Below are 15,775 nucleotides of genomic sequence, written 5' to 3'. Positions count from 1 at the left end.
CAAAAAAAATTCATCTCCTAGGCATCGAATACTCGAATTAACAGAAAGCATTTGACGCACATTTTAATCAATACACATGCAGTTTCCAACCCAATTTGGTGTATAAATAACAATTCTGGGTGCGTTTTGCTCAAAACTTTTCACCTGAACCACAAAAAGAGAGGTTGTATTCAATTGTTGCACACCTAAGAATTGTGGGACATAATCTAGAGACAGACGGGCGGACGGACAGCAAGACAAGACTGTAAAGGGTCTGAGAATACTGAAAAATTACGAGTAGGTAAGTATAACATTTTAATTAATTTTTCATTGTAACCATGGCTGATGATATGAAACGAAAAAAAAACACAACAGGAAGTAAATGCCAAATTATCATTGAAGGATATAGCATTCCACAACACGTGTAAATGATAAAATGGTAAAAACGACCATAGACAACCACGTGTGTTCGCTGAATGGAGTCGAAAACTTTGGGCTGATGAAGTCCTGATAGAATGATTTTGGGCCCAACGTTTTCTGGTAAAACAAACTATACCTCCATATTTTTGGCAGCGCCAAAATTTGACATTATTCCTGGTGAACAGAGTCCTGATGACAATCATTTGACAGTAAGTTGCTAGCACAAAAAAGTTACCAAAAAGTGTAAAGAAAAATTGATGTACTTCCTTCAATTTTATTTTCTTGAAATTTATCTTAAAATAGACACATGCAAACGTATTTCCGCGACCTTCAATTTTAAGGACTACCGTAAGTCTAAAAAATTGCAGAAAAAATTGACACGTGTAATTTAACTTTTACATTTAAATTTTACGTCATTATGGAAACTGACTAGGTAGGTCACATACTTATTTCAATCGGTATTGATTAAAAAATTTCTGACCTGGACAGTTTCCGAAATGAACCTTAGGACCGAGCTTAGGACCAAACTCACATACCCTACACTTCCCATTTAGATCATTCGGTGAAATGACCATAGGTACTAGTTTTGGAGTACAATACTTTGTGGGTGCAGATCGCCTGCTCGCTGAAGCCATTCCCATTGGATAAGATTATGCAATTTATCCGTTTATCACTTATTTACTTTTATGGTTTAGGTAATGTGTCTGGCGCAAGTTATGACGTAAAAATGTGACGTTTTACTATGGCTACCATTTTTTATGTCTCTTTAGTCTGTTACCAGCCAAACTTCCCAAGTAGGTACTATAAGGGCGGATGAGGCGGATTGGGCCTTGTGCTCGTACACCATGTCTATACCGTTACCATTTATAACCTTTAGATGCACATTGCACCAACGACGAGCACCTCTCTTTTTAATATAGTTCGCAATTGTTATCTTTAAGTAGGTATTTGAGATAAGTAATACCGAGGAAAATGCCAACTTCAAATTAGCTTAGGAATTGTTTACTTGGTGGTACCTTTTGTTCCTCGGAAGAGGTTTCAGTTGTAAAGTTCATTGTATAACACTATGAAGTCCTTCACATAAATACTTTTATAGCTATTAATTTTTACGCACTACTTTAATTATTTTATACTCTATTACCGTCGATAGTAAACTTGTTATTTTACTCGTTCAGCTGGTAAACATTCTTCAATGGTATTGGTTTACGTGAAATTTGATTATAAGTAATTATATCCAGTTTAGGTCCCCCTCTATTTAACATGGAATTTGTAATAGTCACTTTGGATGTTGAATGAAAGTAGCAGTATTGCTTTCAAAATCATGATTGATTATTGATTTGTGCGTAAAACATGTTACCGTTACCAATAGCGTGTGTGATAGTTTTTTGCAGTTCCGTGTTAGCTGCCTCGTCTAAACCACACATTATTGTTATCGTAGCAGATGATTTGGTAAGTTTGAATTTAAGTTTTTTAGTTTACTGCTAAGCATGTTATGCTAATAAGCATTCAAGCGAGCTGCGAGGTCGATTTTTTAAATGGCTTGATTAACTTCATTAAATATTTTGTAGTTGTGTTCGTGTTTAATTCAGAGATTACAATAAAATCAAAAACGAGTATCAAATTTTTCATTTTTGAGTGTCATTGGTCAGTCGCTGTAATTTCGCGACCGAGAATAAATTGATAACGTAGGATTTGCTTCAAATTGATCGAGGACTCCAATTTCGCATACTTCAACTAAAATTCTTAGCTGTGCATATTAAATGCTGAGCCAAAGTTGGTAAGTGAAGCTTGGACACAACTTAAGCTGTAGTTAAAAGTATTTTAGACAAAAACTTCAACTGCAATTTTCTCAAATGTGAAGATTTTGACATTGGCCCTTTTAGCTTCAAGCCACAGAAATAGTATTGTATGGCCTTTAAACTGCGTATTGATGGAGGATGCAAATTATTTTTAAAAGTGTAGTGGGTAGCTGGGGGTGCAGAGAGCGAATGCTGAAAAATCGTACCTATCTAACCCATCGGTCTCTAGTAGCAGTAGAAACTAGTGAAACCGCACACTCGCGTATTTAAAGAATATTTTCGACGCTAATAATACCAATCTTTAATGTGAGCTATACCCGTAACGATTGAAAAAATCTAAGAAACCCAATGGAACCGTATAAAATGAATAATCTGAGAAATCGGAAAAATTCAAAATCAAAAAAATTTATGATGAATTGAAAGGATCTGATAGATTTGAAAAATTTAAAATTAAAAATACCAAGGAAAAGTATTGAAAAAGTTTGACGCAACGGAAGAAGGCAAAGAGTATTTAAAGATTTGAGAGAATATCCCAGAAAAAAAACTTGACGTATTCAAAGAACCTTACCAATTAGAGCCGTTTGAGAAAAATCGGAAAAATTCTAGGAAACTAATGGCACTTGAATATTTCTTAAGGACCTGCAATATAATTCTTCCCGAAAGGTTCTCGCACTGTTAAATTCGTCCCGAAAAACTTGCCTAGAGTATTTTTCAAAATGCGGTTACCTCCATGTAAATAATTTGTGTCCTTCGGAAAATTAGCTCTTGGAATATCCCCACTCCCAACTGCTTAAGTTTTTCCCCTCAAGGATACAGAATATTTACGTTTGAAAGTGTCCAATGAAATTTGACCCTCGTTAGGTTCCCAATCGCTTTAGCAAAATTCAGCAAAGAAAATTTGCAAAAACTCAACCCCAACATATTGAACTTAAGAAAACCTAAATTTTAAAGCTTCACTTTTATTTTGGTGACAAAATTATCTCCAATTATTATTCCTATAAAACTCGCCTCTAGATAAACTCCTCCCAGAACTATTCGCTTCTCAGTAGATTCGCTCGTCTCCGCCGGACTACTCAATTATCATAGACCTTCTATTTCGGCGAATATCATGCGGACGCTACTTGCTTATAGCTTTGCGTGGATTTATTATAATTTTTATTTTTTATGCTTATGTAGTCATTTAAATATTTCATTTTATTCTTTGTTATATACATTGAGATTTGGTGGTCTTTTCATAGCAATTCGTGAATTAAGAAAGTTCTGGGAACGCAACTGCATAACTTTTATTTTAGTAGGTACCTATTTATCTATTCACAGGAGGTCTCAATTAGGGTACCACTTAGGCACACCAAAAGCCTATTGTACCTGCCCTCCATTTCTTCGCAAGTGGTCTAAGAGTCCGTTCCCCCCAATGAACTAGGACCTTATTTAGCCTAAGTTGCTTCACCATCCTGTAACGGGGTAGTCACATTCACAAATCACAGGGGTTGAAGACTAGCATAAAATAAAATTGAATCTTTACGACACTGGCAGAAATCCCAAATAGTCCAGGAATATAAAATTTTAAATTTTAGGGGCAAAATTCATGGTAGTTTTGGGCATAGGCTTGTTTTATGTTTTTTGTGTCTACGAATCCAAATTTTTCACATCCCACCAAAAATTCCCCCCGCAACCGCCGCCCCCCCCCAATTTTGAAAAAAAGAAAAAATATCGTTTTTTAAAAAACCGTTAGTTTGTGTATTTCAGAAAAAACTGTCTGGAAATTTGGAAGGTATACAAAATTTGCGACAAAAAGATCATATGATATTTTGACGTAGGGTGTGAGGGGCAAAACTCTTAAATATGGTGTACACCTGAAATTTTTAATTACTTGATTACCTTTTCAATACTTTAATTACGTTTTGCGTATGTTTTGAGTCTGTTCAGTACCTTCAAATACATTTCCAATAGGTGTTTACTTTGTTAATGAAACGCATAACGCAGATCATTACTGATGTTACGGTTATTACTGAAATAATTGTTAAACTTTTTTCGTTAAAAATTTACTATGATTTTTGAGGCACTTTAGAAGTTCACCTTTTTGTGCTTTACAGGTGAGGTGTTTTTGAGTTCTAAGTTAGGCCGAAGGTACTTTTTTGTTAAATATTGTGATAATTAGCGATTTATTTTAATTCAGAAGTTAACCGCACTGAATTGCTTATATGCCAATTTATTTAAGGTTTTACGGGATCGCGCAAATACCGGGATCCCGCGGGATTAACATCTAACAATCCCGCAAATACCGGGATTGAGATTTTGCTGTGGGATTGCATTCCCTAGTATTTTGATTACCTTTTGAATATTTTAATTACTTTTTCAATCTTTTAATTACAATTTCAAATACTTTCCCCCCACCTGGGGGTGCAAAAAAATCTGATTTCGACGAAATTTGGTATCTGGGGGTTTTTGAACGTGAAAATCACGAATCTGGAATTAGTTTTTGAAAATTCGAAAATAAAAGTTCCACTGAAATTCTTGGGCGGACAACGAAAATGGAGAGAATTCCACGAAATTTGTTGTGTATGCAGGGTGTTTACGGTCTTCTCTGTATCATTTTAAGGGGCGGCAGTACAGCCCAAAAGGAGTCGACAAATCCAAAACACTTTAGTAACAGTTATTTAATAAGCGAGATCATATTTGTTTTATTTTTTACATTAAACGATTAATCTGTGTACAAATCTAGCAATCTACTACTTAATCAGCATTGTCCAATTGTTTTTAAGTTTATTTATTTGACAGGTTATCGATAATTAACCTTTACTATCACTTTTGTTGGGTGAAAATCGTATTATTTTTGCCTTGTTCTTTGAAAGCGAAAATCGCGATGGTCCATCGATATTCTAATATCGAATTAGTTGTCGTCATAACAACTTATTACTGTCAAATAAACAAACTTAAAAACAATTGGACAATGCTGATTAAGTAGTAGATTGCTAGATTTGTACACAGATTAATCGTTTAATGTAAAAAATAAAACAAATATTATCGCGCTTATTAAATAACTTTTACTAAGGTGTTTTGGGGTTTGTCGACTCCTTTTGAGCTGTACTGCCGCTCCTTAAAAGGATACAGAGAAGACTGTAAACACCCTGTATATTTGATGAGTTAAGAGTACACTATCCCTCTAAAAAGTTCGCTCCCCAGGAAAAACTACTATGTAATGAGATTAAGAATCGAAAAGATATAAGCATCCGAAGAAAAGGAAAAATTCGAAGAACTTGAAAACATGTAGATTTGGAGGAAAATGAGTCGGCAAAGTTTGAAGAATACGAAAAATCTGAAGTAGGAACAATAAGACGAAGCCATAGGAATTGAATCGATTTAAAAAGAAACAGAAGTATTTGAAGGACCTGAATGCCAACTGAAAACCCAACTCGTGCACCCGAATATACAAAGGGGTTGAAGAATCTAAAAGGAGGACGTAGAACCTTAAACTAAAGAAAAAAATTCGGTAGCTTGAAAGAGTTTGGAAAAAGTGAATGACACAAAAAAATCTTTTGTATCCCAGGAATCGAATGACTGGTTCCTTTCCCTTACATTCTCTCCAAAAGTCACCCCTACATTATTTAAGTGTAAAGTTACTGTAGGTACTCTAAACTGCGATGGCGGGATGAAATAAAACTGAAAATTTTGTAAAGTTCATTTTTCAATCAAATTTTAGGGATGGAATGACGTTAGTTTTCATGGAAGTGACCAAATTCCGACCCCCAACATTGATGCTTTGGCTTACAACGGAGTTGTGCTAAATAATCATTATGTGCAACCATTATGTACTCCATCACGTGCCGCATTCCTCACCGGAAAATATCCCATTCACACGGGTAAGGCATTCTTGCCCTTCGAAGTATTCTGGATACAATTTTTTATGGAGCAGGTATGCAACATTTAGTCATTTTGGAATCCGAACCATGGGGGCTGGGACTGGAAGAGAAGATTTTGCCGCAGCGTTTAAAAGATCACGGTTACACCACACATGCTATAGGTAAATGGCATTTGGGGTTCTTCAAAAAGGAGTACACCCCAACGTTCCGCGGTTTTGATTCGCATTACGGTTACTGGCAGGGTTTGCAGGATTACTACACGCACATGGCTCACGGAACGGTAAGGGAACATTTTCGTTATTTGTACTCAGCTGCATTTTCTCAGCTAACGGAGGAATTAGGGTACGATTTCAGACGTGACATGGAAATCGATTGGACCGCAAGAGGGAAATATTCGACGAATTTGTTTACAGATGAAGCCGTCAATCTTATACATCGACACAACACTAGCAAACCAATGTTCATGTACTTGGCTCATTTAGCTGTACATTCTGGTAATGCGGATAATTTAGTGCAGGCTCCTGATGAAGAAGTTGCAAAATTTTCCGACATAGATGATCCCCAAAGACGTGTTTATGCAGGTAATATTAGTACCATTTATTGACTTAATACTACAGAGAATGCTGCCCTTTCCAGCTATGATGTCGATGATGGACCAGAGTGTGGGTAAAGTCGTCACGGCGCTCAGGCAAAAAGAAATGCTGGAAAATTCAATAATCATATTTTTTTCGGATAATGGCGCTGTGACAAAAGGTGCACATCATCCAAACTTTGGGTCAAACTATCCTTTACGGGGCGTAAGCACTGACAGTAGAAGCGCAACAAGACTTTCTAATAACAAATAGGTTTTTACAGCTTAAAAATTCACCATGGGAGGGTGCTACAAGATGCGTGGCGGCAATATGGAGTCCGCTGATTAAAAAACCCCAAAGAGTAGACACACACGTCATGCACGTGACGGATTGGGTGCCAACAATTTATTCCGCTATTGGATTGAATTTAACAGAATTGCAGGACGTCGACGGTCATGATATGTGGAAGACGATATCTGAAGACGCCGATAGTTCACGCACGGATCTTCTGTACAACATTGATCCTGTAGTTAATTACGCTGCGATTCGTAGAGGCGATTGGAAATACATCGATGGCACAACACCGGCCAAAGAAGACCTTTGGTACGGATCATCTGGAAAAGATAAGGAATACGGGTATGATCAAAGATTAGTTTTAAATTCTGAAACTGCTGTGGCGATCGCAGGAGTTATAACTTCCATGCAAATCAAGGAAAAAGAATTGCTAGGAAAGGCGACAAATAAATCTGACTTTTCGAAGCAGCTACTCAAATTAGAGACCATTTCAGAATTGAGAAAATCGGCAACAGTAACCTGCCCTGAACTAAACCCAGAGGAGCTACACGATAACACAAAATGCAAACCATTGGAATCGCCTTGTCTTTTTAACGTAAAAGACGATCCATGCGAAATGGTAAACCTTGCAAAAACGAGACCGATGATTTTGATGAACTTAGAAGAACAGCTAATGCGTGTAAAGAAAACTATGATCAACATTCGAAATACCCCCCGAGATTTATTGGCCGATCCGCTTAATTGGAACGACACTTGGATACCGTGGCAAGATGATGAGGAGGTAAAGAAGTTTAAGCTCTCCTTGCAAACACCACAGTCTTCAATAGCGGTAATATTAATAGGAAGCGCTTGTGCAGCTTTCGTTTTAACTCTAACTGGAATTATCATTCACTCGGTTAGGAAATCAAACGTGTTAAAAAAGCAATCAAGATCAGCAAACGAAACAGATAAAATCCCTTCAAAATCGATGAGAGAAATTGAAGAGCAACGTTCTGATGAAGAAGATTGATAGCAACTAGTCGTTTTGGCATCTTACAATTTTAAAAGAAATTGGAAAGTATGCTTTTTATTAGTTTAAGAATTGGTTATTTTCAGAATGAAAGTAACTTTATTCGTTTGTCAATATTAGGTAGGTCTGTATCGGTATTCTAGTACTACAACATGTATTGTGTACATTACATAGTGATAGGAAAATTTCTTGTACATAGTAATTAAATATGTAGTTAGATCGTTTGGTATTTCTATTTATTAAAAGATAATGTTTTAACTGTGAAGAAATGTTTTTTATAGAGAAATCAAGAGCAACATTTTCCTCAGTGGGAGTAGTTCGAATCAAAAACTTTTCACTTTCCATCTGAAATCAAATCATTGTCAGAATATTGCAAAAACATACGTGATTCAAAAATTAAATTAAATTGAATTAAAAAACTATCAAAAATACGAGTGTTTGCCTAAAAAATCCATGAGAAAAATTAGGGTCATTTGATCATACTAAGAGGTACAGTAGACAAACTGGATCAATAGAAAAATGAATTTGGCTTGAAAATTAGAACTGGCAGAAGTGACACAAATATCGCTGCTTTAAAATTATATTAGGAGGTACTGTGAACAAATTACAAAAATATATAGCAAAGAGCCTGTTGATTTGTTCTAGATCGATTAGAAAATGAACATTTCTGAAAGATTATACCAAAGAGTTTGCGGACTCTTTGATTATGCTATGAATTTTAGAGGTAAGGCAACGCTTTGTTGTATTTAACTCATTTTTTATGAATTAAAAACTGCTTTCTACCAACTACAGCCCTTCGCTCTTACCTCTTACCAAAATTGAGTGGGGGGGGGGGGGGTCATCATTTTCATGGTACTCTAATGAAAGGTTTCGATGAACGGAATATTAATTTCTACCAATCGTTCTCCTCTTTCTCGACCCCTTATATCTTAAGAGTGGATTGTCGGAGGGGGGGGGGGGGATACTGGATACTCACACAGGGCCATTGGGAAAAAATCAATCAATTGGTGATGTCAAATCTTTAAAAAGCGAATATCTCGAAAACGGTTTGTCACAGGAGAGTACCCACAAAGGCAATATCAATGGCCCGGACGAAACGTATCTCTGTTGGTGAAATCGAAGCGAATATCTTAAAAACAAAGTGCCGGAAGAAGGTACTCATAAAGGGCACGTAGAACGTCTGACGACGAGACACATCTAGTGGTGATGTCAAAACTTTTACTGCATATATCGTCGTGTCGGAGAAGGGTACAGTTACAAAGGGCGGAAAGATCATCTAAACGAGACATATCTACTGGCAATGTGAAAACATAATTATGAATATCTGGAAAATGTTGGAGGAAAATTTTCTGTGAAACCAAAGCAAAAATATTAAAATTAATTCAAATGACAGCCAGATCTGTATATTTGTTGGAAGAAGTTATTTTGTATGCAATTAGGCGCACTTCAGAAGCGACTTTGTTGATTGTAGACGAAATGTGGATAGCTTATGTGAGTCTAACTGGCAACGAAAGGACCAATAGTAGGAGAACTGGTAGACAGTTTTGGGTAATTATTTGAGGCACGCTGAAAACTTGTCCACCACTTCTCCAATAATACCCAAACACAGAAATGCAGACCTGGCTGAGGAGAAGCAGGGCTAACACCTTACCAGGCGCCTTCAAAGTTTGAAAAAAGAATGTATGCTCAGTCGAGTATCTGAATCCGTAAGAAGTAGTGAATGATGTACACATTATTAGTGTCGTCTGAATTACTTGTAATTGTATCATTGTTGAAATTTTCATCGTTTCTTATGCCGAAATAAAAACAATTCTCTTGAAACTTTCGTCAAAAGTGATCAAAGTACACTAGGTGTTCATGTATTTATTGCGACCAGTATACACTTCCCTTGGCCTTGCGTCATTGATTTGTCAATCAATTTCAGACAAGTTTTTTTATCGATTTCGCATACTTGATAGTACTGTAGCAGCGTTTTAGCGTATGTCTGCATATGTCTGAAATTGATTCACAAATCAATGACATTATTTTTTTCAAACTTTGAAGGCCCCTGGCAAAGGTCTGCATTTCTGTGTTTGGGGATTATTGGAGAAATGTTGGACAAGTTTTCAGCGTGCCTCAAATACCTACCCAAAAATGTTTACCACCTCTCGGACTACAATAAGTTGGCTTGCTAAGGCAGCAGTAGAAGGGTTTTCATCGGGCCCGAACCTGTCCTAGTAATTGCCTTCTTCGTTGTCAGGGCCAGGATTAAAGTCTGGGTGACCAGTCAATTACTAGCTTAGTCGCAACGAGCAACTAGGCTCAGTAGGTCCAGGGTTCTCTTATCTGGGTCCGTGGTAATGTCTGAGTCTTTCAAGAATCAAAAACTGGATATGTATGTAGAAGCCTTCACAAGAATCTAGCTGTTCACCTGCATACCTCTGGGCTTGTAGGAAAGCCCGCGTGCAGGTTCTGTGGCGAGATACGTCTTACGACAATTTGTACTGTGCTTTTAAAAATTATCCACAACCTCAAGTCAATTGTTGCAATGGAACGGATTCAACAAAAATCAGAATGAGAATAACTATAGGCTATAATAATACATCAAAGGACTCAAAATCAAACAGTGGTAAAAAATCACAAAACTACGATGCAACCAGACACCAGTAAACCATTTTCTGAATGTATAACTATTACGCCGTCTGTCGTCAATAAATTCTTGATTTGGAACTAATATAAGATATATTTAGAGTAATCATCAACGGAATGATAGCCACTAGCAGTCAGTGGAATAAAATGAATAAACAAAGTTACTATCCTTAAAGTGATGCAACTTGGCAACACTGGCTGAATTTGTTTTAAGAAATGGCAATTTTTTAGATGAAATGGAAACATTAAGAAATGGCAATGTGATTGTTTATGGTTTTTGACATTTGCGATTATTTCAAATTATAAACTGTTGATTGTTGACTAATAGATAAATCCCTCTCATCATTAGAAGCGAATTTTATTAATGGACTGCATCACATGATGACAAATTATATCCTTTTGATAACCAGCTGATAACGAATTCAGTAAATGTATGTCCTGCTCGAAGCTGTATAGTTAACGATAACTTTCGCTATTTACAGACAATTACCCAAATGCAACTTTAGGATGAGTATCGGCCTGCTGTACGCTGCCATTGTAATTGGATGTTTGGGAATACTGTATTCGCCAATATGTCTGGCTTCTTCTGTGTTTTCGCTTTTAAATATTTGTATGGTAGGTGTCGGTATTTGTGGTATCGTGTGGATACACGTACTGGTTTCTTCACCACATAAAACCGGAATGGGAATAGAAGGCGTACAAAAGGATCTGGAGAAATTTAGTAATAAGCTTATGGTACAAATATTTTTTATGCAATTTCTCGGCATTCTCTTTCCTTCCTTTTGTAGAATAACTTCGAATCGGTGTACTCAGCTAAAACCCCACAGAATCATTTGCCTGTGATTTTTGGTCGTACAATTGACAGTTTGTTGCAGCAGCTATTAGATTATATTATGAGAGACTTCGTTTTTATATACTTGAAAGATTACGCCTATGAACCCAATGTTATAAATGACAACATGAAGTAAGTGCCCCAGTTTCAAATTCGCATTCACGCTATTGTTTTAGGGAGGACGTGTGGAGTGCAATTCATAATTTATACCAAAGATTATCAAGGACAGACCATGTGAAACTGATAGCCTGTGATTTAGTCAATAAGATCACGAATCACTTTGAAAAGATTCGTGATGCAAAACTGTTAATGTTAGTTTCTGCGCTAATTTTCACTTTTATTTTTGTGATCGTTTTCTAGTGCTGAAAGCAATCACCCTCCATTGTTTACACTTGCACCGCATCTCGTCTCTTATAATAAGGAGTTGGAGTACTTGCAGAATGTTAGCGAAGTGTTAATTATGTTTTTATTTCCTCGCAGCTACTCACTGTCACCTGCTAAGTATTTTTTACGTGAAGTACTTGCTTGTAAAGGTGAGTGTTAATAAATGGAAATCCAGAGGTAAATCGCACACACCAAAAGTGATTTAGATTTACCAATGAAAAGTATTTACAGAATTTACAAATGCTTTGTTGAATGTTCGGTAGGTGCCAAAGTAAATCTAGCATTTACAGTGTTATACAAAAAAGTTTCCAAAATTATGTATGCATTTCAATATAAATTGAAATCTGGTTCAGACTTTGACCAGTATCTTAATGTTCTACAGGGGGTGTAGGTCTCCTACGCATGTTATGAATTTTACATTGAAATCCCTCTGATGCGCTACACAAGTCACCACCCTGTATATCGACTTAAACCATTATTTTTGTTCATCTATCTACACTTTGTGACCCGAAGGCCCAATCTTCAAAATTTGGTATTTGCGAGCGTCAGTTTATTGTCAAAATTACTGTTTAAATTTTCATAACAGATTCTATATCTTTTATTCTGGGTAAAAGTCAAATAAATATTACATCTACAATTAAAAATAAATTTACAGGGTTTTTTCTTAGTAGGTCCAAAGTTACATAATTATGTCATATTAAAATATCACTTTTTTTTAATGGAACAGCCTGTATATTTTTCGTCGTTCATCTTACAATTTAAACTTTTAATTTTTTTATTTGCGAGCGTCAGTTTATTGTCAAAATTGCTATTTAAATTTTCATATCAGATTCTATATCCTGGGTAAAAGTCAAATAAATATTACATCTACTATAAAATAATTAAAAATAAATTTACAGGGTGTTTTCTTTGTAGGTCCAAAGATACATAATTATGTCATATTAAAATATCACTTTTTTTTAATGGAACACCCTGTATATTTTTCGTCGTTCATCTTACAATTTAAACTTTTAATTTATAATCCTATGCAAACAAAATATACAGCCAGGGCCTACTGGACCATTTTAGAAATCATACTTCAATTAGATAACTTCGAAAAATTGATTTTAATTTTTTTTCTCAATAACGGTCACAGGTATGAAAAAAATTCGAAAAGACATCAGTGAAATGAATTGTTTCACAATCTACCAGTGGGGTACCGACACAGAAATTGACGTAACTTTATATTTCAAATTTGAACGAAATGTCCCAAAAACTGCAGGAGATATAAAGAAAAAAACTTAAAAAATCTTGAATCTTATACACCCTGTAGATCAGTATCAAAGCGTTTATATGTTTATATGATAATATCATAAAATAAGCCAAAAAATATCTTCTATTCCATCAAGGAACACCCTGTATTTAGGTGATTTTGCAAATGTAGAAACCTCTTCCGATTATAAGAAAATGTTGCTTATGTTTTACGATTACTTACTCTTCAACATTTGAAAATTTACTAAAATCTTATTTGTTCAAAAATGTGTAATATTTAAGAAATATCTACATACCTAATGATTAAATATTTATTCAGGTTTGTAATATTAATGTACTCATTGTTTTAGTGTTCTTCCCCTTCGTTGATCATATTACCGACCCTGATTACTTCAATCAGAAGGTGATTATTTACATTGAGGCACAGAAAGTTGCAGCTGCTATGCATCGGCGTACCTTTGAGTACGCAAATAGCTTTGAAGAGTTTTTAAAAATGGTACAAAGGACTAATGACATTGAGATGTTAAAAAGTATCAGGTAATGTTGCTCTACACAGTTGTAGGTATACACTTTACATTAAGACCGTGGTATGTCGGTTTTGTAATGCAAAAATTTTATCTTTTGATTGGTAGTGTAACACAAAATCAAAATTAATTTTGCATCAAAATATACCACTATACACGACTGTCCCCATACTATCTTAAGCATAGATGTCACTGTATATAGCTTTAAAACCCGTTTTACACAGTTAAATGTCTTCATCTAAAATATAGGCTCTTAAAATAGCGTTACAAGAATTTAACAACCTTACTGTATTGTGTATATCCAAAAAAAAAGGTGCTAAAGTATAGTAATCTACTAGACCGTTTTATTTTCTACCCTTTCGGTATAGAAACACTTGGCGCTTGGGGTCCATCTGCAAAAAAAATTACTACAGAAATTAGTAACAAAATTTTTGAAAAAACACAAGAGGAACGTTGTTTTGAATTTTTAAAACAAAGATTAAGTTTAGCTGTTCAGCAGGGAAATGCAGCTTGTATTTTAGGCACTTTACCGCAACAGACAGCATTTAATGAAATTTTTTATATTTTAAGTATACGCTAAATTTTTTTTTTTTTTACAATTTTATTTGTAATATTTGTTATGTTGTAACCTTTTCTTAAATATATTACGTAGTTTATTTAAAAAAAAAATCAAAACTTTTATATACAAAAAAAAAATTATTGTGATTACGTCTTCTTCAATGTTGTTTAGGTATGACATTGTCACGAAGATAATGCAAGCGACAACACTGCAAAACATAAATCGAGCACGAGGAGTGGATGCCGATTTAGAAAAGACGATATCTTCCAACATAAACAAATCCGAATTAAACGCGGCGAAAAAGTTAAAACGTTACATTAACCAATTAACTTACGCCAAACTTCAGCTGGAGAAGCGATTGGCGAATCTCGGATGGGACATAAACTTTCAAATGCAGAACGACGTCGATAAGGTGCGATTTAAATTTTTCAAATTTGTAACGCTACCATTTGCCTTTGTAGATTTTACCACTGTCGTCAATTTTAGAACATCTGTTAGGTCGCAAATACTTATCGCAGTTTTTGGAAACTGTGGCTAGTCAAGGTCTGATAGGATATTGGTCGGCAGTTGAGGAATTGCGAACTGCCCCAAGGAAAAATAGGCATCAGTTGGGAGCAGAAATATTTTATACTTTTATAAGAAATCCTACGGGAGAGATAAAGGTTGATAAAACCACGCGGAAACGGATGGAAGCATTTCTCCTAGGTAGGTTATTAAAACTCCAAATTATGCTAGTGTTTTAACTCTTTGAACACCATGTGCATTGTGTACTTATTCTTTTTCAACAAAATGGCACCGCTTGCGTAAAAATCAGGTATTTACTTGGTACTTATTATAGGTAAATACGTCGCATTATGCATAATTTTGACAACCTGGTTCTTAACAAAATGGGGTATCTTTAGCGTGTAAAATAATTGATACAACTTGATGCGCTGGCGTACTTCTCGGGTATGTCTACCTCTCCACGTACCTTGTACAAACCGTTTTACTTACTATCGCATTATAAAAGTAACTGTGCGTCACTCAACTTAGTCTAATATTGCATGATAAATGACCACGTTAACGATACAATATGACATTTCCTCTAAATTAAGAGTAAGAAAAGTCAATTTCGAAATTGATATTTTTAGGCACAAGTTTAATTTCATTTAGCCACTGGTCTTACCATGATTATTTTTTAGGTGATAAAGGACCAGATGTCTTCTACGAGGTACAGCAACAAGTCGTGCAAACCTTGGAAGATAAATACTACCAACCTTTTATCATTAGTAGATTTTATAAAGAAATGATCGCCGCCATTATGGACGAAGACAATATTACTGAAACTGATTCCGGCGGTACCATCGAAGAGAGGCAGCTTTCGGGGGAATCGGCTTCAAGTTTGGAAAGCTCGTTGCATGTCGGCGACCATTCCAATTACGCGAAAAGAAAACTGGACCAACTGCAAGAGAAGCTAAATAATAAAATGCAGGCTTTACAGGCGTTGCGGTCGTCGTTAAAACCGGAATCTCGCGTTCTTAAGATTTTGGAGAAGGAGGTCGAGTGGTTGGAAGGTGAAAAACGGCAGGTTGAAGCTCATATTAGTAGGACCGAGACGTGGGGTGAAAATTTGGGGAAGTGGAGGGCTATTGTGCAAAGTGCAGATGTAATTTGCCACCGGTGGT

At 35.7% G+C, this 15,775-nt stretch overlaps 2 protein-coding genes across 7 annotated transcripts in view; both read left to right on the top strand.

The window, feature by feature from the left end:
- Positions 1-1,637: 1,637 nt before the first annotated feature.
- LOC116168515 (arylsulfatase B-like) lies at positions 1,638-8,192 on the top strand. Of its 3 annotated transcripts, none has more exons than XM_031484404.1 (6): positions 1,638-1,848; positions 5,899-6,058; positions 6,112-6,639; positions 6,695-6,855; positions 6,914-7,753; positions 7,825-8,192. In XM_031484404.1, exons 1-6 carry the CDS (start codon positions 1,750-1,752, stop codon positions 7,873-7,875), a joined length of 1,839 nt encoding a protein of 612 aa, XP_031340264.1. In that variant the 5' UTR covers positions 1,638-1,749; the 3' UTR covers positions 7,876-8,192. The 3 variants fall into 3 exon arrangements, with proteins under 3 accessions (XP_031340264.1, XP_031340262.1, XP_031340263.1); XM_031484403.1 differs by having other exon boundaries at positions 1,642-1,848; positions 6,112-6,338; positions 6,384-6,639; positions 6,914-8,192; XM_031484402.1 differs by having other exon boundaries at positions 1,639-1,848; positions 6,914-8,192.
- A 2,648-nt stretch (positions 8,193-10,840) lies between these two features.
- LOC116167652 (sorting nexin-25) overlaps positions 10,841-15,775 on the top strand; it is a 36,474-nt gene continuing 31,539 nt past the window's right edge. For 3 of the 4 annotated variants that reach the window (XR_004144595.1, XM_031483082.1, XM_031483084.1), the window contains exons 1-9: positions 10,841-10,992; positions 11,044-11,296; positions 11,350-11,525; positions 11,570-11,704; positions 11,754-11,926; positions 13,379-13,565; positions 14,283-14,523; positions 14,573-14,816; positions 15,293-15,756. Coding sequence is in view for 3 of the 4 variants with exons in the window: in XM_031483082.1 (XP_031338942.1) it covers positions 11,069-11,296; positions 11,350-11,525; positions 11,570-11,704; positions 11,754-11,926; positions 13,379-13,565; positions 14,283-14,523; positions 14,573-14,816; positions 15,293-15,756 (1,848 nt within the window). In the remaining variant the exon portion in view is untranslated. The remainder of the gene's footprint in view (positions 10,993-11,043; positions 11,297-11,349; positions 11,526-11,569; positions 11,705-11,753; positions 11,927-13,378; positions 13,566-14,282; positions 14,524-14,572; positions 14,817-15,292; positions 15,757-15,775) is intronic. The other variant, XM_031483083.1, reaches the window with a different exon arrangement.

The sequence above is a fragment of the Photinus pyralis genome, unplaced genomic scaffold, assembly GCF_008802855.1.
Source record: "Photinus pyralis isolate 1611_PpyrPB1 unplaced genomic scaffold, Ppyr1.3 Ppyr1.4_LG4, whole genome shotgun sequence".
Lineage (NCBI taxonomy): Eukaryota > Metazoa > Arthropoda > Insecta > Coleoptera > Lampyridae > Photinus > Photinus pyralis.
Note: the sequence above shows the minus strand (reverse complement) of the source record. Positions and strands in the feature narration are given on the sequence as shown.

What these genes read in the sequence shown, in the direction of transcription:
- LOC116168515 (XM_031484402.1), top strand. Translation starts at nt 1,750, where the DNA reads ATGTTACCGTTACCAATAGCGTGTGTGATAGTTTTTTGCAGTTCCGTG. An exon ending in AAAATATCCCATTCACACGG is followed by an intron (nt 6,059 to 6,111) that starts GTAAGGCATTCT and finishes TTTATGGAGCAG; the next exon opens with GTATGCAACATTTAGTCATT. An exon ending in CCAAAGACGTGTTTATGCAG is followed by an intron (nt 6,640 to 6,694) that starts GTAATATTAGTA and finishes TGCCCTTTCCAG; the next exon opens with CTATGATGTCGATGATGGAC.